The sequence below is a fragment of the Amblyomma maculatum genome, unplaced genomic scaffold (assembly GCF_055883805.1).
Source record: "Amblyomma maculatum isolate TAMU_Amacu unplaced genomic scaffold, ASM5588380v1 scaffold_42, whole genome shotgun sequence".
Taxonomy (NCBI): Eukaryota; Metazoa; Arthropoda; class Arachnida; order Ixodida; family Ixodidae; genus Amblyomma; species Amblyomma maculatum.
In genome coordinates this window covers 31,389-52,348 of record NW_028146767.1, presented here as the reverse complement: position 1 = coordinate 52,348, position 20,960 = coordinate 31,389, and the positions used below count along the sequence as shown (strand labels likewise).

Below are 20,960 nucleotides of genomic sequence, written 5' to 3'. Positions count from 1 at the left end.
CTTGAATGTCTTCGAGGGCACTAACGTGACATAATTGGGGGAGATATTAAACATTACAAGAATATTCTAATTTCGATGGGCCTAATGCTATGTAAGCAAATTGTCTTACATGTGGAAGGGCACTACGGCGCACTACTAATGATACGTTAGCAGATGAAATAATGTTAATTACCTGTACCATGTGCATGTTAAATCAGAAGACAGAGAGATGCCCAAGTGCTCATGATCATTTTCAATAATCTGGCAGCAAACCTGTATGAAGTGACTACGTGAAGAGTAAGCAAGTATTTAGCCTTTATATGTTTACTGTTCTCTTGATCTTCGGTTTAATTTCATCCAGTCTAGTAGATGACCGGACAAAATAAACCGAAGCATGGTCTTACTGATTGGTTCCCGATGGAGAAAAGACTGATACAAGGCTGCCTTGCCTATTTAACCTATATGCTGAGTGCATCATGAGGAAGGCCGGTTTGGACGAGTCTTCAGTTAGAGTGAACATTGCTGGAAAACGTATCAACAGCCTTAGATATGCGGATGATACCATTTTAATGGCAGAAAGTGAAGTGGAACTCAAGAGACTTCTGATGCGCGCACATGAAGAGAGTGAGAAGTTTGGGCTTAAAATGAACTATAAAAAGACAAAGATCACTGCGTCGTGCCCTATCAAGTCCTGGAGCATCAAGGGACAAGAAGTAGAAGCTGTAACAGATTTTCTCTTTTTGGGTTCCAAGATTACCCCGGAAGGAGACTGCAGCCATGAAATTAGGAGACGCCTGCTTCTGAGAAAGAGAGCCATGGCTAGCCTTGACCGCCTAGTAAAGAGCAGATACATTAGACTGCCAACCAAGATCCGTATAACTCGTGCTATGGTCTTTCCAGTTGTGATGTATGGATGCGAGAGTTGAGCAGTGAAAAAGGCTTGCCGCCGAAGAATTGACGCGTTTGAATTGTGTGGCTGGCGGAGACTCTTGAGAGTTCCTTAGACTGCCAGAGGATCACATCAGTCGATATCGTCGACCATAAACCCTGACTGCTCATTGGAGGGTCAAATTCTAAAGTTAAAGCTTAGCTATTTTGGTCATCTGATGAGAAGAGAGGAGTCGCTGGAGAAAGCTTTGATGTTGGGAAAGGCTGAGGGTTACCGAAGAAGTGGTAGGCCGCGAACACGATGGTGAGACGGCATCCTCGAGGCGCTGCAGATTAAGTTATGTGATGTTAGGAAGATAGTGACAGACCGGAAAGCGTGGCGTGATATGGTCCAAAGGATCATTTGTTATGTATACATCTTTTGGTATTGAATAACGGATCGAACATCTCAAAACCATCTTCATTTGCTCAGTTCAGTCGTTCGGACACGACTGAACGACTGAACTGAGCAAATGAAGATGGTTTTGAGATGTTCGATCCGTTATTCAATACCAAAAGATGTATACATAACAAATGACATGCAAGGAAATGCATTAGGGCTTACAATGAAACACGATGCATAGGTTTCCGCGGTAAAAACTTATGAAAAAGCTGCTATAAGTATGTTAACGAATTCGCTATCAGTTACCGTTCATCGTTACCATTTGTTACGGAAACACTACGAATGAACCTGAAGGCCCAACGTGCCCTGGTTCAGAGAGCTCGGGCAGCGGCGGCGGCCAATGGCGTCTTGGAATAATCTGCCATTCAGCTCCACAACCATACACATCTCCCTTCCCAAATCATTTCATTGTAAATAAATGTTTTTTCCTCCTCATTTCCAGATTTACTAGCTAATCAACATTGGTACGTCAGTATAAACAAAAAGAACGTTTCGGTTTTTAGTTGCATATAAAAGCACGCGATCACCTTCATAGCACGTTGCACACAGATTGCGGTTATAAGTTTGTTTCGCAGCGCGAAAAAGGCGGTTGTTCCTGTTATCAAAACTTATCAGATTATTCGTGTACAGGGGTTTTTGCTGAAGCGGAGGTTGTTTTTCGGTATAAATCTATCGTTTTTTTCACTATACTATTGTTTAAAAAGAAAATATTTTTGTCAACGCAGTGGTCAGTGGAAGAAGATTCAAAACACGAGAAGTTGCTCAGTTCAGTAATAATAGCATCGTAAGTGCCTTTATTGTTTAGTGGTATGGTTTCCTTAGTAAAATTCTTTACTATTGACTTGGAGAAGCAAACGGCATGGAATATTTCTTTTCGAGGATTCCCCGAGTAGGAATATGACCATCTCGAATTTCCAGGCCCATTTTGGTAACTCTGAGTATAGAAAAATGTCTTTTTTGCGCTTTGCGTCTTTAGTTAAAACCGCAGCCACAATTGTAGAAAGCTTGCTTATGTCCAAAGTTAGCCTAATCTATGCCACGAAAAAAGGCTGGGCACGGTACCCTAAACGATTCCAGCAGTCGGAACGAATCAATAGAAAAGGACCACAGTGGCAGTTTTCCTAGAATAGTTAGTCAGGTAGGTTTCCAGACCAACAGGAGGCTTAAGGCCGTCTAGCTAACAAGTTGGAGAAGACAATCAGACAACGTGGATGGTCGCGGAGTTTACTAGGCCAGCGTGTTGGAAAGCGCGCAGGAACATTTTCATGTTTTTAATATGCTATTGTTATCACGTTGGTACTTGCCATTGCTGTAAAAAGCATCATTTCCAGAAATTTGATATCAGCTCCGCAGCGCACAGCAATCATAATCCCGCGGGCGGCTCGGTGGATGTGGCACACGAGCTACGCGTGCTTCACTTTAGAACACGTGACAATTCTTTGCTTACTCACAGCTAAGTGTTGTATTATGCAAGGGCCGGATATTCTACAAACATTTAAACCTCAGCTCACAGTCTTACTGCATTAAACTTTGAAATGAAGTTGGGATTATTTAGGTAAAGCCCATGTACGGTAGGCCATTGTGCTGGCTGGAAAGTCAGGTCCATATTGCATGTTTCGCAGAGCCTCCTCCGTTCTGTGTTTGATGCTGTTGGTGGCAAGTAAGGATGCCCACTAGGAAGTAAGCCAGCCTTGACGTAAACATGTATAACGAAATTGGTTGAAGCGATGAGGCAAATAGGCAAACCAGACTCTCTCTTCCTATAAAAATGAGAATCGCAGTGCCAGCGAGCTCTTGGGCTCCGAGTTGAGGCTTGCCACTAGTCGGCCACCAGGGCCAGGATGGCCGACGCAACACGATTTGGTCCGAGAATGTCGGGGCGTGGGGCGACAGACCGTCTCGACAATGCTGCCCGCCAGAAGCTTATCTATGAACAGCGGGATTCATATGGAAAATCCCCCTTGGAGGCTGCTTGCTCGGAACTTATCAAGCTTCGCCGCCGCGAGTTATCAGATATGCAACAGCCAAGCATAAGCGGTTGAGACTCACTCGAGTGCACTCAGAGATGGAAGAAGAAAAGAAAGCGCGCTAGAGCGCGCGGCTGAAAGGCTTGTGCGCCTAGGGTGTCAGTGGGCAAGGATCTCACACTCCCCCACTCACCCTTCCAAGACTGGGCACGGGTGAGTGCATAGTAGAACAGCAGGTAGTGGTTACCCCAAACTGTCTGGATGTTCACCTAGTTCTGCGAGAACTGCACATATATATAGGCGTCAGTGGATTTTGCCTTAACATGCATGGTAAGGCCACACTCAACTTACCCCGTTGTACCTCCAATGAACGCCGTCTTCAGATGGGCATCCTTAACTACCTGGCTGAGCCCACGGAAGGCCACCGCTCAGGTCAGTTGGAGCGACTATAATCTATCCTCACCGGCCGCAACATTCTTGCTCGCATCTACCTCTCAGCTCTCGGTCACTGCTCTACACAACACATACTTCCCCCTGCGATACACCGCGTTCTTACAGTGCATCTCCTCATAATATAAACCCAGAGCTCCGTGTCGCTTGCCTCAAGGCACCCGCAGAAGCTTTCACAAACACTATAGCTTACAGCCAGATACCTTTTACGCAGACGCTGCCTCATACCCTCCCGCGCTGCGTTCGCTCTCAGCGCTGTCTCCAACTGCATGCAACAGGTTTCGGCCAGCACAACTCATGCTTCCACTTCCCTAGAGGTGGAGGAGGAGGCCATTTCCCGCACCATATTTACTACCTTGCCATCATCATCTAGCGACTCTAAATCCACCGTAGGAACTTCGTATGTAGTCGGATCTCCGCACAACCTTCTAGGTCCTCGCATCTATCCCCCCCCCCCTCCTAGCACCCTATTCAAACAACATGGACACCAATGCAGCAAAGCAGCGCACTCTACTGCTCGAGAATACGTCATCCAAGCAGGGACTGCCACCGCCTAGGGAAACACTCGCGAGCGCATGGCATCGTATCAGAAATCTCTCTTCATTACCGTGATCAACAAACCATGCACCTCAGAAATCTCTGAATAAGCTGCAACAGGTGATGAGGCGTCAACTTCAGTCCCATACATTCCCATTCGCTGCTTTGTTAGCTTTAATTCATTCAGGACTATTCTCGATACAGTAACCTTATGTGGAGCACCTAAAGCTGATTTCGAACATATGATTAAACGCTCGGATTTCCATCAGCCACTTGGTAGTTCCGAACTTGAGCAATGGAAGGCTGCGCTGTTCAAAAGCGGCTTGCGAACTCGACTTTGAAAGTCGCCGGGAAGCAGCAGCTTCCGTCCACAACACGTATCCAAGAGCCGACCCCTCATTGGGATGTATCCACTTAACGCTCCCAACATGGCATATTGTTTTTCATAACCACCGGGCATGGTCTAACCCGACAAGTAAAACGCCACAAACATTGAGGATAAAACGCCGGTTAATTGCAGGTGAAAAAAAAAAGCACAAGAAGGTGCTACATATGTATTATAGCAAAAAAAAAAAAGGAAAATGATGTATTCAGTGGCACTTAAAAGGAGGGTCTGATTGCCGAGATGAGAAGCTTTACGATAACAATATCTAACAGCACCGCATAAATACGAGCGGCGGGTGAAGCAGTCACTCACACCGGGTAACAGCAACAGACTCCGTCTTGAGGCTTGCCACCGACGCGCCTCCCCTGCGGGACCAGGATGAGCGACCCACCCTGCCTTCGTCCGAGAGAGTCGTGGCGGGCTGCGACGGGCCCTGGCAACAACGGTGCCCGCAGGCAGCGTGTCCAAGAGCAGCTAAGTGCCTCCCAAAATATCTCCCTGGCAGCTGCTTGCTCCGCGCTTATCAAGGCTTGCCGCTGCGGTTCATCAAATATCACGCAGCAGCCAGGCATACGCCGTAGGTGCGCAGCTGAGTGCACACGCACTCGCAAAAGAAACCAAAGTGCATCAGAGCGCATGCCACATAGCGTACCTAGGGCGCTAGAAAAGAGGACATAAAAACAAGACTTTCAAAACAGACATCAGCTATCAAAGCCTGCTTTCATTTAGCACGCTGTTATTCTTTTGGAAGTGGTTTGGCTTGGTTTGTGGGGTATAACATCCCAAAGCAATTCAGGCTATGAGAGGAGGAGGACTCCGAAACTTTAGACCACCTGGGGTTCTTTAACGTTCACTGACAGCGCACAACACAAGAGCGCCTTGCTTTTCGGCTCCATTGAGAAGTGGCCGCCGAGGCCGGTATTCGATCCCGCGTCCTAGGGAACAGTAGTCGAGCGCCGTAACCACTGCGCCACTCCGACTGTTTTTTTTTATTGCCTGACTTCGGCAGGGACCACAATACACAAAACCACTTACGGGGCACAATGAGCATTCATTAATACAACAATCCGCCAGGTGGGTTGTGGCGTCGTAATGCTAAAATTCTCTTAGGGTCACTAATGGCTCCAATCTTCCGAGCCACTCGGAAGCTTCAGGAGTAAGTTTCTGAATTTCAATATATCTATTCATGCCTTCCCGAATGTAGATCCGTGCTTACCGTGCGTCAGGATCGCCATGGTATCCTGCCATTCTCGAGCGCCAAATACAGTGGAGGGCCATTAGCATAATAAGGTCAAATGGCACCCCACCCTCATTCTCTACTGGCAAGTACGGGGTTTTTTTGAAAGTGACTACCCCTAAACTGCCGGTGAAGATATCCGGAATTAGGCATACTTTAGCACCTAAATGCTACATGCGTCTTTTTTTCTTGCTCCCTTGCGTATTTCCCGCAATTCGTTCGGTAAACAAGAAGGGCAGCACTGAAGGAGTCTATATATTCAGCCACGAAGGCGGATTTAACGAGGCCTGCAGTAAGCGGTAGTGCAGGAAGCATGCACGGTTGCTGGTTTCACAAACATGATCTTACCCTTTGTCATATCATTTCTTGTTTTTAATTAAAACAATGCGAATGGGGTCAAAAGCATGTAGAGCACCATTATATTTTTCCAACCAAGCTTTCTTCGCTACGTTCTACGTTCGTATGGTGAATAACACAAAGGGTCTAAGCGTATGCATCCACTTGTTCGTAGGACTCTTTGGCGTGTGTCCTTCGCATTGTGTTGCAAGGGCATGCATCATAGCTTATGCTGCCCTTAGACGCTCCCTCGTACGGCGTGACTTCTCCCCAATGTCTGCAGCCACTAGGCATGATCGCATGGGCCCCACAGGGCCAACCACTACAGCGGTGAGCGTACGTGCTTTTGTGTGTTTCTGATCTGATAGGCTGCATACTGTCCTCTTGTAGTAGAGAAGCTTCTTGTGTCAGCCTCTTGTATTCGCTATGAAACGGGTCAGTTGAAGCCACCTTCTGCTACAAAGGATTGTTGAGGACCCGAAGTTGTATTCCGGTGTAATGCGCTGTTTGCCTTTGAGCTGAGCATTGCGTACGTGCATTTCTGAGAAGGTTCCGCCACTCAAACAGGCCAGTAAAAAATTTAAGGTACTCATGAGAATGGGCGTCTTTCGGTCTGAGTCGCTTTAGTACCCGATAATACAAATGACACCCATTCATGTGCATTATGGTAGAAAACATCGACACCGACAAATTCTTATATCCAAATTCGTAACATGTATAATATTTGACAGCTTTCATTTACTCCAGTATTTAATTGCTAACAATGCATCACTCAGTTAATCAAGACTTTGTTCACATGCTTCAGCTTGCTGCACAACAAAAACAAACTGCCGCCTCTAGTTCTGGCATCATGTAACAAGAACAGCAGGAAGAAAAGATCATTTGTTGAGAAACGCAGCTGTATTCGAGGGCTCGTGCTATTGGCAGTTTGTGAATGAAATATTCGCAGTGGTTGCTTTCACAAGATTGATATTGTGATCTTCCACACTCTCCATGCTCGTTTTAATTTCATGGACGTAGCGCTACTGCAAAAGTACACATGTTTCAAGAACGTTGTTTTGCTCCTTTCATGTTGTTGTTTATAAAAAACTACCAACAAGTTACTGAGAACGCTGCTTTTGGTGTAGTGCCAGCCAAATGCAAGCAGAATATGATCTCGATGCAGCATGTTCGTGACATGAAGCTTCGTGAGTTCCGAATATGAATTTTTTTTTTGTGCGAGCCCTTCAAGCAATATGGCCACATTGTACGTCTGCAGCATTCTATATGAACCCTGCTACAAGAAGATCTCAAAAAGCTTGTTAACGGTTGCGGGCAGTACTTACCATTCCACCTGTAATTACGTAATGCATGCGGGGGATAACAAATTAACGTGCATAATTTTAACTTCCTGAAAATTCGGGAAGCGCAAGTGCGACAAACAATATTTCTGAGCGTTCAAATAAAATGTACGTGGTCAGCCATTTTTAACTTGAAAACGTGTCGCGAGATAGATGTCCGTGTAGGCTGCGCTGGATGCCAAACATACCACCTATGCAGGACTAACCCTACGCACATATCCGCTAAACATGTATCAAGTAACAAATTTAGAATAGAAACGGTGCCAGGAAGGGCCACTCGAAATTTTCGTTGTAAGATGTTTTATCTGCTGGTTTCAGGTAGTCTAAAAAGGTACTACCCGTGGCGTCAGAACTGCGGGCATATATTTATAACCAATTGTTGAAAGAACAGTGGAAAAACGTGGTTGTGCTTCCGAGATCACATCTATAGCTGCGTAGCTCAGAAGCCAAATATAGCGCTTTCGCAGGGCGTACATAGTCCGTTTTATGGTCTTTTTGCATAGCGGATTATAGGCTTTGTTTTATTTGTTTTGTATGGCTTCACATCAGAAAGCTACTCTGGCTTACGTGATGCCACATTGCAGGGCTCCGGTAATTTCGACCACCTTGGATCCATAATTAGGTATCGATTGCCACATCTAATCTTGTACTCGCTGCGGTGTCCGAAACACTAGGCGACAACTGCTCCGTGGTGATATATCAAGTAAAATGGTACAGTTAGACTATTGTTTTAATGTGCCCAATGGTTGCCTCACATAACTTAGTTGCCTTTCCAAATTTGTATCCTTTTGCAGAAAACAAAATAGAAATCGTTTAGCAGATTATACGCTCAATTTTTTGCTTGATTAAACAATTTTCTCTCCTTCTTCTGCGCTTTATTTTGCGCAGGATAGCAAAATGGCACACCTTTTTTGATTAAGGTAGCATTATATACGCCACAACACTCAAATCTGCTCTTCCACCTAGCAGAGACTTGAGCTTCAGATTTTGTTTTCGCACAAATATTTCAACTAACGTTGTTCTATTTCTCAATGCCTAATCATGTTTTGTCTCGCTACACGCAGCTGGCCCAATGGAATGTGCTCCCAACGGGGGATCTTGTGTGCAGAAGAAAGATTGCAATGGCAAAATAAATGAAAATTTGGTCTGCAACCCTGGTTTATTTAAATTGTCCCAAGTATGCTGCATTTATGATCCGGCTAAGGCTAAATCGGGAAGCAGACGTCGTCAACGCTGACCGTTTTTAGATGATATGCCATAATAAAGTCGTGATTTGTGCATTCCTTGTGCCATGTCATACCTCCGAGGCAAGACGAGCGTTTTGCAATTATTGGGTAATTTATATTGTTATGGTACGCAGTCAGGGAGACAATAACGAAGTGCTCGGTTAGGGAACTACGACGACGCTGAAGCTAGGCTCTAGTTGTCCTGCGAGTGTGCCCCTTGAGTGTGATACTGATGGCGAACTGTGGCGGCTACAACGGAGTGTGCCTCGTAACATCTTGGTGGAGCATGCTGAGTACGACATCAATACTAGAATCTAGATCTCCTCAGTTGCCGCCAGCTTGGTGCTAGCACTATGCAGTCCGACGCAGCCCCTTCTACAGCGGCACAACCAGCGCCCACTGTCGTCATGGCGCTGCCTCGTGATCCGGGCACCTTTTGCGGCACCGATGACGTCGACATCGAAGACTGGCTCGCTACGTATGAGCGAGTCAGTAAGCACATCCGACAGAACGCAAAATTGATGCTTGCGAACGTCATCTTCTACCTGTCTGGTTGGAGACGCACGAAAAAGACGTGACATCCTGGGACATGTGCAAAGAGAAGCTTCGGGATCTCTTTGGTAAGCCCATCGGACATAAGCTCGGCGATAAAAAGGACCTAGCATCGCGAGCACGACCGACGACCGAATCGTATCTGTCTTACATGCAAGACGTACTAGCTCTATGCAGCAAAGTGAACAGCGTCATGCCCGATTGTGACAAGGTGGGCCGCATCTTAAAGGGAATTGCTGACGACGCGTTTAACCTTCTCTTTTGCAAAGACTGTACGATGGTCGACTCCGTCCTCGAGGTAGTCGGCGGTTTGAGCAATTGCTAAACATTGTTGAAGTGCTTACCGCTTCGACCGCTTGCCAAACACATTTGCTACGTCTTCGTACGAGAATCTGCCAATACTGCAGAAGCCCTCCCATCAGCAAAGCTGGACCAGGATTGTTCGCAGAGAGCTGGAGGCAATGGCCCAGTCGCATTCACACCTAGCCGGCGGACGCTAGTACAGCCCTAATCCAAGTTGTCGTTCGCCAAGAATTCGCGAATGTGGGACCTAATGCGAACGTAAGCTTCAGCTCTGGGCAGCCGCCCGAACAGACATCTGTCCAGCCCACCGTTCCGATGGTAGCTGCTGCGGTTCCGACTGCGCCCTTCCCGACGCGATACCGCTACCGCAACCCGGAAGAATGGCGGACCTCGGACAACCGACCCATCTACTTCAACTGCTCAAGTGCCAGTCACATTACTCGCCATTGCAGCAGTCGTTTCGATCCACTACCACGACCTCGCTACTATCAGGATCGCAGCGCCGCCGCCAGCGGACCTCACCCAAACTCTCTCCGTGATACGCCCTCTCGTGTATTTAACTCGCCATCCTCGCGCACGTCCAACCGCTCGCTGTATCTCTAAATCCGCCGTTCCCGCCCGATCCAACCCCGCCGTTCATTGTCCCCTCACTTCTCTGGCCCTCTCCCGGAAAACTGATCAATGCACCTTCCTTAGGTGAAGCTGCATTGACGACCCGGTCCGAAAATCCTCTGCTGACCCTTGCTCATCGCCGCAATTTTCTAAATATCTGTGTAGATGGTGTCCCTGTTACCGCCCTCATTCACACTGGTGCACAAATTTCCGCCCTCAGCTCTTCGCTTCACCGCCGACTCAAACAAGTTGTCACACCCGCCTCTTCATCAGCCGTTCGTGTCGCCGATGGAGGCGTCGCTGCCGTCGTGGGACTGTGTCGAACTACCCCTGTGCTCTTCACTGTAATCGACCGCTGCCCTCACGATGTGATCCTCGGCATCAACTTTTTAACTGCCCACTCTGCCCTGATTGATTGTTCAAGTGGCCTCCATCGCTTAGACCGCCTTTCTGCTCCGACCACACATATACCAAGCCACGCATCCGCTCCATCAAGTTTGTTCGCCTACCGCCCGAAGCTGCCATGTATGTTCCTTTTGTCCCGTTTCCTGCTATTGTTGACGGTACATACGTCACTTGTGCAATCACCGATGTTGTTCTCCACAGTAACGCCATCCTCCCTCGCACTGTCGTGACCGTCACGGATAGCAGAAGCTATCTTCCCATCCTAAACTTCAGTCACTGCATGTTTTGCCCCATGGCATTGCACTCGCTGACTTGCTTCCGTTGGCTGACTGCGAAGTTTCTGCCCTCAAGCCTGGGCTTCCGTCTGCGCCCCCCGTATCAGCTTCTCGTTCGACTCTTTTTACTACCATGAAAGACGCGGATTTGACAACTGAGCAAGCTAGTGCTCTCTCCGACCTTTCGTTTTCGTAAAGCGACATATTTGATTTTTGGGACCGACCTTTAGGCCAGATATCTGTCGTCGCCTATCGTATCAATACTGTTGATGCCAGCCCCATTCACCAAAGGCAGTATGAGTCTTCCTTGCTGAGCGCCACGTGATATAGAAGGAGGTCGACGAGATGCTGACAAACATTATTATTGAGCCTTGTTGCAGTCCCTGGGCGTCCCCTGTTGTTTTAGTCAAAAAGAGAGATCAAGCTTGGAGATTTGATATCGACTGCCAGCACCTCAATCAGATAGCTAAAAAAGACGTTTATCCGCTCCCGAGAATTGACGACGCCCTCGACTGGTTGCATGGGGTCAGCTATTTTTCTTCGACTGACATGCGTTCCGGCTACTGGCAAACAGCTGTTGACGAACGGGATCGAGAGAAAATCGCATTTGTCAACCCTGACAGACTATACCAATTCAAGGTCATGCCATTTGGCCTCTGTAACGCTTCTGTGACCCTCCAGCGCATGATGGACGCGCTTCTCCTTGACTTCAAGTGGACAACGTTCTTATGCTACTTAGATGACGTTGTCGTTTTCTCTTCCACGCTCACAAGTCACCTTCAACGGCTTTCTATGATACTGGCCGTCTTCCACCGCGTCTGTGTTCAACTCAATGCAAACCAATGCAGCTTCGGCCGCCGCCAGATCAAAATCCTGGGACATTTAGTTGACGCAAATCATGTGCAGCCAGACCTGATAAAGTTCGTGCAGTCCGCGACTTCCTTGCACCATGTAATACAAGTAATGTGCGCAGTTTTCTCGGCATCTGCTCTTACTTTCGTCGCTTCATTCGGACCTTGGCTGGCCAAGCACGTCCCCTTACCTCCCTTCTGCAGAAGAACGTGAATTTCTCATGGAGCCGTGAGCATGCTCAGTCCTTCACAACGCTCATTTCCGCCCTCATCGCTCCTTCTGTGCTGGCGCACTTCGACACGTCTGCAACTACAGAACTGCGCACCCACGCTAGCGGACTTGGTATTGGCGCGATCCTTGCCCAGTACCAGCACGGCCATTCTCGTGTTAGTGCCTATGCCGGCCGCCTCCTATCTAGGTCCGAGCTCAACTATTCCATTACAGAGCGCGAACGCCTCTGACTTGTTTGTGTGTTTACCGAATTCCACCCTTATTTGTTTGGGTTGCCCTTCAGCGTAGTGACGGACCATCATGCCTTGCGCTGGCTGTCCCCACTTAAGGACTCTACCGGCCGCTTAAGTCGCTGGGCCTTGCGATTAGAAGAATACATGTTTACTGTTGTGTACAACATTAAGACGCCGACTGAACTTCCTAACAATACTGCTGACGACTGCGTTTTGTCCATCTCGGACTTTCTCGACATCGGCGTCGAACAGAGTCGTTATCCTTTCCTGCGCCCCATTATTGATCGGCTGCGCAACGACAGCTCCGATCCGTACATCAGTATGTTTGTGCTGCTTAATGACACATTATTCCGACGCAATATGCACCCAGATGGTGTAGACCTTTTGCTTGCGGTCCCGACACTTCTACGCTCTGCTGTTCGTGCGCACCTTCATGATGCTCCTACAGTAGGACACCTGGGTATGTCAGGGACATACAACAATGTTCGACGGCGATTCTACTGGCCTAGCCTTTGCCGCTCTGTTCGTCGCTGCGTCGCCACGTCTGAGCTGTGCCAGTGCAAGAAGACACCGTCCCTTCACCCTAGTGGGGCCCTGCAACCACTCGCTGTTCCGACTGATCTCTTTTCTCGTGTTGGGCTCGACCTGCTTGGGCCATTTACCACACCGATTTAAGGGAACAAATGAAATGCCGTAGCGACCGATTACGTCACCCGGTATGCCATCACAAGAGATATCCTTACCAGCGGTGCCTCCAACGTTGCAGACTTTCTTTTGCATGGCGTCATCTTGCTTCATAGCGCTCCTCGTCAACTGCTCATCGATCCCGGTCACTGCTTCCTTTCTAAACTTCTTCATGGACTTCTACGCTCATGCGCTACACGCCGCAACTTCACAACGGCCTACCATCCACAAAAGAACGGCCTTTATCGTACACTGACCGACATAATGTCAATGTATGTTTCTGACCATCACCGTGACTGGGACGTCTCTTTACCCTTCATGACATTCGCCTATAATTGCTCACGGCTTGATACCGCCGGATACTGTCACTTTTATCTACTCCTCGGCCGCCACCCTCCACTTCCTTTCGACAACTTACTGCCTCTTGACAATACATCCTTCAGTGACGCTTCTGATGCCATTGCCCCTCGCTGATGCCGCCCATCATATTGCTCGATACCGGCTTGGTGCGTCTCAGCGTTCTCAAAAGCACCGTTACGATTTTCCGGCACCGTTACGCCTACTACCCTCCTGGCTCCCTCCTACTCCTGTGGCTCCCAGGCCGACGTGTAGGCATGCGCTTCTACCACGGGGGGGGGGGGTATTGTTACGGTACGCAGTCATGGAGACGATGACGAAGTGCTGGGCTAGTGAACTACGACGACGTTGAAGCTAGGCTCTGGTTGTCCTACGAGTGTGTCCCTGACGGCGAACTGTTGCGGCTAGAGCGGAGTGTGCCTCGTAGCAATATTTGATTTCAGCAAAAATCCTCTGTACCGGCTCGTTCAAGCTCGTGCCGTAATTTAGAAATAGAGGTACGGTGCCAATTTTGACGCTACAGTGGTGTTGAGGTTTTGAGATGGCCTACAACGACAGTTGAAGTTAGTGGTGGTGTGCCTCTTGTAGGTACGTTGAAGTTTCAAGAGACCAACAGCAATACCTGGTGTGCTAGCCAGCCTCTGTTATGCTACGGAGAAGCTCGCAACACGTTTCCGAAGCGAGGCAAAAACTTTTAGTTGGATGCGCAGCGCGAGTTCATTTGTGTTAAGCATTGTGCATGAGAAAAATCACATTTCCTGGGAACAAGGAATAACGTATGCTTACGAATATGCCCATGAAGCTGGATCTTGAACTGTGAGATTTATTAAGGGGTGAGTATAGTACACGTAAACTGTTCAATCTGAAAGTTCAACTGAAAATGGAGATTATAATTGGCCCAGTATCCGAAAGTGCAGCAACTATTCATGGACTAGGACGAAGAGCAGATCTCAAAGGATCGAAAAAGAGGGCACCCAATAAAATTCAGCCGGGTTTCTGGGTTAATGCGGCGTTTTCAGTAGCCTTATGACCCGAGAGTGGTCAGCGACAATTCCATTCTTATAGCATAGAATTGAAGAACGAGGCACTCTTTTATACTACCTGCAGCTAAAAAGTCACACACAGAGAATAGATGATGCATATTCTGGTATCAAACACACAAACACACAAACACAACACACTTTATATATATATATATATATATATATATATATATATATATATATATATATATATATATATATATATATATATAATATAATATATATATATATATATATATTGCCGCCAAACCTTCAAAACAGTATTTGTTGTTTTTTAACAGCCGCCGGCATACAGGCTTATCAGTCGGATTCTGGACCGCGTATCAGTTCCGTAATCTTTGTTAATGCTCGATGTCGCGAGTCACACCTTTATCAGTTTTGTTGTAGCGCAAGATTCAACGAGATCTGTCTCGAAGGTTCCGGCCACTTGGGTGTCTTTCCACAATGTTCCAGCCCGTGCTGGTAGCTGCTTGCGACGTTATCTAGATTGTTCTGTGCAGCCTTTAAATTGAGCGTTGCCGAGTGTGACGGGCATTCTTTGTCCGACGACCGACGAGCGCGTTTGTTGCTATCGCCGCCGACGAGTTGCTTAGTTCTTTTGCGGGCGCAAGTCAGCCCAAATAAAGAGTTTCTTCAGTGCAATCATCGACCCTTCATTTGTGTCGTCGACCTCGTCACCACTACGTGACATCTGGTGGAGGTGCTGCCTTTGATCCTTCAAGCGAAGACCCAAGCCGTGTTCCTGACGCCCTGGAAGACCAAATTACAGGTAACCGAGCCAGCCGCTGACTTCAAGGCCTACAACCCGAACACGGTCTGCTGCCTGACTCCATTCGATCTCGGAAGGCATCGACGCTGACAATGGCCCAGCCTACAGCACCGGTTGTTTTCGTCCAACCTCGTGAGCCCCCCTGCTTCCATGGACGATCGGATGAAGATGCGGGTGACTGGATGGACCTTTTCGACCATGTGGCAGAATTCAACGGTTGGAACGACGCTGCGAAACTCAGGCAAGTCTACTTTGTTCTTCAAGGACATGCCCGAGTTTGGTTTGAAAATCACGAGACTTCTTTCAGGGATTGGGAGATATTCAAAGCACAGTTCTTGATGGCCTTTACAAGTTCTGTCAGAAACGAAAGAGCTCAGGCCCTCCTCCAATCAAGAATTCAACTACCAAACGAGCCCGTCCTGGCCTATGTAGAGGAGATGAAACGCCCGTTTCGCCGTGCCGACCCTAACATGACCGAAAATGACAGAGTGAAATTCCTAATGCGAGGCATTAAAGGGTCGTTTTTTGCGGGGCTTGTCCGGAACCCGCCGAAAGATGTGGAAGAATTTGAGAGTGAAGCATCGACCATCGAGAAGACGTTGGATACCCGGATGCGCCACTACGAGCGACCACTTCAGCCAAACTACTCATGCCACTACCCCAGCACATCTGCAAGCGGAGAGATCCTTCGGGACCTAATCCGAGAGATCGTGCGAGAGGAGCTCCGCCGAATGCTGCCATCATCGCAACAACTCCAGGTGGCGACGCTCACGGACGTCGTCCGTGAAGAAGTTCAGCAGGCGCTGGGCGTTCCTGAAGCGACGGCTGCGACTGTTCCAGCACAAGAAGCAACAGCGATGAACTACGCTGGTGCATTACGTCGCCCTCCGCCCCGACGTGATGACTTTCCCAGCCCTCGCCGCTACCGTCCTGTTCCTGAAAACCGCCCCTTGGCCCCCGCCCGCCAAGCCTACCAACGACCCCCAAACCCCAGGAAGTGCGACGCCTGGAGGACTGCAAACAGCCGGCCATTATGCTTCCACTGCGGTGAGGTCGACCACATTCTGCGCCACTGCCCGTACCGACGAATCGGTCTCCGCGGATTTGCAGTCGACGCTCCACGACCACGCCCAGGTGAACGACCACTAGAAATTGACAACTACCTGCGTAGCGGTGAGATTGCGCCACCAAGCCGTCGGTTCAGATCTCCATCGCCGTACAGGGCCCGCTTTGTGTCGCCAGGCCGTACCTATGATGAGAGTATGCGCGGAAGGTCCTTAAGCCCGCGCAGGGGAAACTAAACAGAGCAACCTTTGGAGGTGAGGTTGCTCAACGGCGAAAAGACGAACATCCTCCGCCGCCGACGACCACTAACGACGACGCAGCCATTTCACTGCCGCTCCACACGACGTCGTCGACGACAACACGACCAGACTGCAAGCAGACACCGCCGCCCAGCGAAGTAACAACGGTATGCCCCGGCCATGACCTGAAGAAACGACGGAGCCGAGATCGGACACTAAGGCCCACGTGCAATGCGAGGACGCGAACAAGTGACCTTGAAGTTGATATCGACGGTCGCAGAGTCACTGCCCTAGTAGACACCGGAGCTGACTATTCAGTCATTAGTGGACCGTTAGCCTCTCAGCTCAGAAAAGTTACCACCGCTTGGGATGGCCCGCTGATTCGCACCGCAGGTGGCAACCTGATTACTCCATCGGGACGATGCACTGCAAGAATAACCGTAAATAGGCGTACTTACACCACCAGGTTTGTGGTCTTGCAGCTGTGCTCCCGCGACGTGATTTTAGGTATAGACTTCCTAAATGAACATAGGGCTATCATCGACCTGCGATCCAAGCTCATCAAACTCCCTGCAGACAAAGCCATTCCTGCTACGACGACGTCGATGCAACACATCGCTCTAAACGTCCTCGATGAAGAATTGACCGTCCCACCCCGATCAAGCATCGCAGTCTGCGTAGGTAGCGCAGACATCGAAACCGCTGAAGGCATCGTCAAAGGAAATATCCAATTGCTCTTAGAACGAGGTGTCGGCATCGCAAGAGGCATCGCGAAATTCCGGAGAGGTCAAGCTCACGTGCTGGTAACAAACTTCACCGAAGAATACCGGCATCTCAACAAGGGCACGACGATCGCTTTTCTCGACGAATTAGCCGACCTCAAAGATGTATTCGCCCTCCACGACCAAACGCCGGAAGACGCGTTTGGTCGTGGAGGGATCTGTCTCGAAGGTTCCGGCCACTTGGGTGTCTTTCCACAATGTTCCAGCCCGTGCTGGTAGCTGCTTGCGACGTTATCTAGATTGTTCTGTGCAGCCTTTAAATTGAGCGTTGCCGAGTGTGACGGGCATTCTTTGTCCGACGACCGACGAGCGCGTTTGTTGCTATCGCCCCCGCCGAGTTGCTTAGTTCTTTTGCGGGCGCAAGTCAGCCCAAATAAAGTGTTTCTTCAGTGCAATCATCGACCCTTCATTTGTGTCGTCGACCTCGTCACCACTACGTGACAATATATATATATATATATATATATATATATATATATATATATATATATATATATAAATGATACATATATTGCCGCGAACTGTTTAGATCTTCACCTGGTCCTGTTCGACAGCCGCTGGCATTTATCAATTATGTATCTCGTTTTTGTTCATGCTCGTTGTCGCGATACGACGCGTTATCATTTTCTTTGTGGCGACCGATTCACCGAGATCTGTCTCGAAGATTACGGTAACTCGCTTATGTCTCTACAATGTTCCAGGTTGTGCTAGTGGCAGTTTGCGACGTTGTCTAGATCGTTCTGAGCAGCCTTTAATTTGAGCGTTGACGAGTGCGACGGGCATATTTTGTTCGACGATCGACGAGCACGTTTTTTGCTTTTGCCGCCGCCGAGTTTCTTAGCTCTTTTGCGGCCGCAAGTCAGCCGAATAACGAGTTTCTTCAGTGCAATCACCAACAATTCATTTGTGTCATCGACCTTGTCACCACCTTCTGACATCTGGTGGATGTGCGGCCATTGATCCTTCAAGCGAAGACACCAGCTTTGTTCCTGTCGCCCTGGGGGATCAGCCAACAGGTCACCGAGCCAGTCGGCGACTTCAAGGGCTACAACCAGAACACGGTTTGCTGCCTGACACCGTTCGAAACCGGAAGGCATCAACTTAGAAAACGGCCCAGTCTAAAGCACCGGTTGTCTTCGCGCAGCCCCGGGAGCCCCCCAGCTTCCAAGGACTTCCCACTGAGGATGCGGAGGACTGGGTGGACCTGTTCGACCATGTGGCAGCATTTAACGGCTGGAACGACGAAGCGAAGGTATGGCAAGTCTAGTTTGCTCGTCAAGGATCTGCCCGTATGTTGTTCGAAAATTACGAGGCAGCTTTGAAGGATTGGGAGATCATCAAGAAAGTTTTTGACTGCCTTTGCAAGTGTACTTCAGTCAAGACATCAACTCCCAAATTAGCCCGTCCGGGTATACGTAGAGGAGATGAAGCGCCTCTTTAGCCGCGCCGCACCTTATATGACCGAAGGTGAGAGAGTGAAAGTTTAATGCGGGGCGTTAAAGAGTCGCTTTTTGCAGGACTTGTCCGGAACCCGCCGAGAACTGTGGACGAATTTGATAGTGAAGCATCGACCATCGAGGAGACGTTGGACACCCGGATGCGCTACTACGAGCGACCACTTCAACCGGACTACTCTAGCCACAACCCCAGCGCATCTGCCAGCGGAGAAAGCCTTCGAGACCTCATCCATGAGATCGTCCGAGAGCAACTTCGTCACTTACTGCCATCATTCCAAGAACCCCTGGTGGCGACACTCATGGACGTCGTCCATGAAGAAGTCCAGCAGACGCTGGGCGTTTCACAAGCGACGGCTGCGACAGTTCCACAACAAGAGGCAACAGCGATGAACTACGCTGCTGCATTACGTCGCCTTGCGCCCCGACGTGATGACTTTCCAAGCTCTCACCGCTACCGTCCTGTTCCTGAAAGCTGCCTCTTGGCCCCCACCTGCGAAGCCTACCAACGACCCCCAAGCCCCAGAAAGTGCGACGCCTGGAGGACGTTGAACAACAAGCCATTATGCTTCCACTGCGGTGCGGCCGGCCACATTCTACGCCACAGCCCGTACCGGCGAACCGACCTCCGCCAATTTGCAGTCGATGTCCGACATCCCCGCCTAGGTGAACGACCGCAAGAAATTGACAACTACCTGCGTAGCGGTGAGTTGCCGCCACCAAGCCATCGATTTAAATCTCCATCGACGTACCGGGCCCGCTCTTCGTCGCGAGGCCGCAGCTACGATGACAGTGCGCGAGGAAGGTTCCCAAACTCTCGTAGGGGAACGAGAGCTCTCGTTGCTAAACGGTAGCAACGTTTAGAGGTGAGGTTGCTATACGGCGAACTGACGAATATCCTCCACCGCCGACAACTAGTAACGACGACGCCGCTTTGATGCCCACATTACTTGTGAAGATGCTCTCGACACGCTCATACTTCAAGGTGACACCACCGCTACACCCGACGTCAACATCTAGGACGGCATGATCAAACTTCAAGCGTCGTAGTTTGCGTGGGTAGCGCAGACATATACACCGCTGAGGGCATTGTCGAAGGAAATATCCAATAGCTCTTGGAACGAGGTATCATCGTCGCAAGAGGCACTGCAAAATTTCTAAGAGGACATACTCGTGTGCTGGTAACAACCTTCACCGAATAATACCGGCATCTCTACAAGGGCACGATGATCGCTTTTGTCGAAGAATTAGCGTACCTCCGAGATGTACCCGCCCTCCACAGCCAACCCCTAGAGGACGCACCTGACCGATTTCATCAGCCCACACTTAACATCAACCCCGCATTGACCCACAGCAGGAAAGACCTGATTCTCAGTCTTCTTCGAAGCTACGGGGAGTGCTTCTCGTCATCATCGAAGGTGCGACAAACACCACTGGCCAAGCACCGCATTATAATGGACGAACACACCCGACCTCTGCGCCAAAACCCCTACCACGTAACGCCGCGAGAACGTCAAGCCATCCGCGAGCAAGTCGATGAAATGCTCTCTGAGAACATTATTCAGCAATCAAGAAGCCCCTGAGCGGCACCAGTCCTTCTGAAGAAGAAAGACGGGACACTTCATTACTGCGTCGATTACCGCGTCTAAACGGCATAACGAAAAAAGATGTTTACCCTGTTCCTCGCGCCGACGACACTCTCGACCGGCTCTGAAATGCAAGGTGCTTCTCATCGATGGACCTGAAGAGCGGATATTGGCAAATTAAGGTCGACGAAAGAGATCCCGAGAAGACCGCATTCATCACACCGGACAGCCTTTTCAAGTTCAAGATGATGCCATTTGGCCTCTGCTCCGCCCCAGCGACATTTCAACGAGTAGTGGAGACTGCTGGCGGGCTTGAAGTCCCAGATTTATCTGGTATACTTAGAGGATGTCGTTGTCTTCTCCTCGAGCTTTGAAGAGCACCTAAAAAGGCTTCGGACAGTGCTAGAATCAATCAGGTCATCAGGGCCAACTTTTAAAGCAGAGAAATGCAACTTTGCCTACGAGGAACTGCGGTTCCTGGGTCAAATCGGTAATAAGGATGGTTCTTGAGGTAAGAGCACGGAACGTGGACGGGAGCACAAGATTATAAGACGAAACAACGAGCGCTGCGCGTTGTGTCGTCTTCTAATCTTGTGCTCCCGTCCACGTTCCGTGCTGTTACCTGACGATGCATAACCAACATGCCCAAGCTGCTATTCTAAATAAGGATGTTGTTCGCCATGACCCTGAGAAAACGGCTGTGATCGCGCACTTTCCACAGCCCACCGACA

General features: G+C 49.2%; 1 protein-coding gene across 1 annotated transcript in view; it reads left to right on the top strand.

Annotated features, from left to right (window-relative positions):
• The window catches only part of LOC146170802 (uncharacterized), a gene marked incomplete at its 3' end in the record, with an annotated part of 41,772 nt that extends 23,331 nt beyond the window's left edge, over nt 1–18,441 (top strand). Inside the window, exon 2 of the mRNA XM_084586775.1 lies at nt 18,334–18,441. Coding sequence (XP_084442901.1) covers nt 18,334–18,441 — 108 coding nt within the window. The remainder of the gene's footprint in view (nt 1–18,333) is intronic.
• Nucleotides 18,442–20,960: the final 2,519 nt, after the last annotated feature.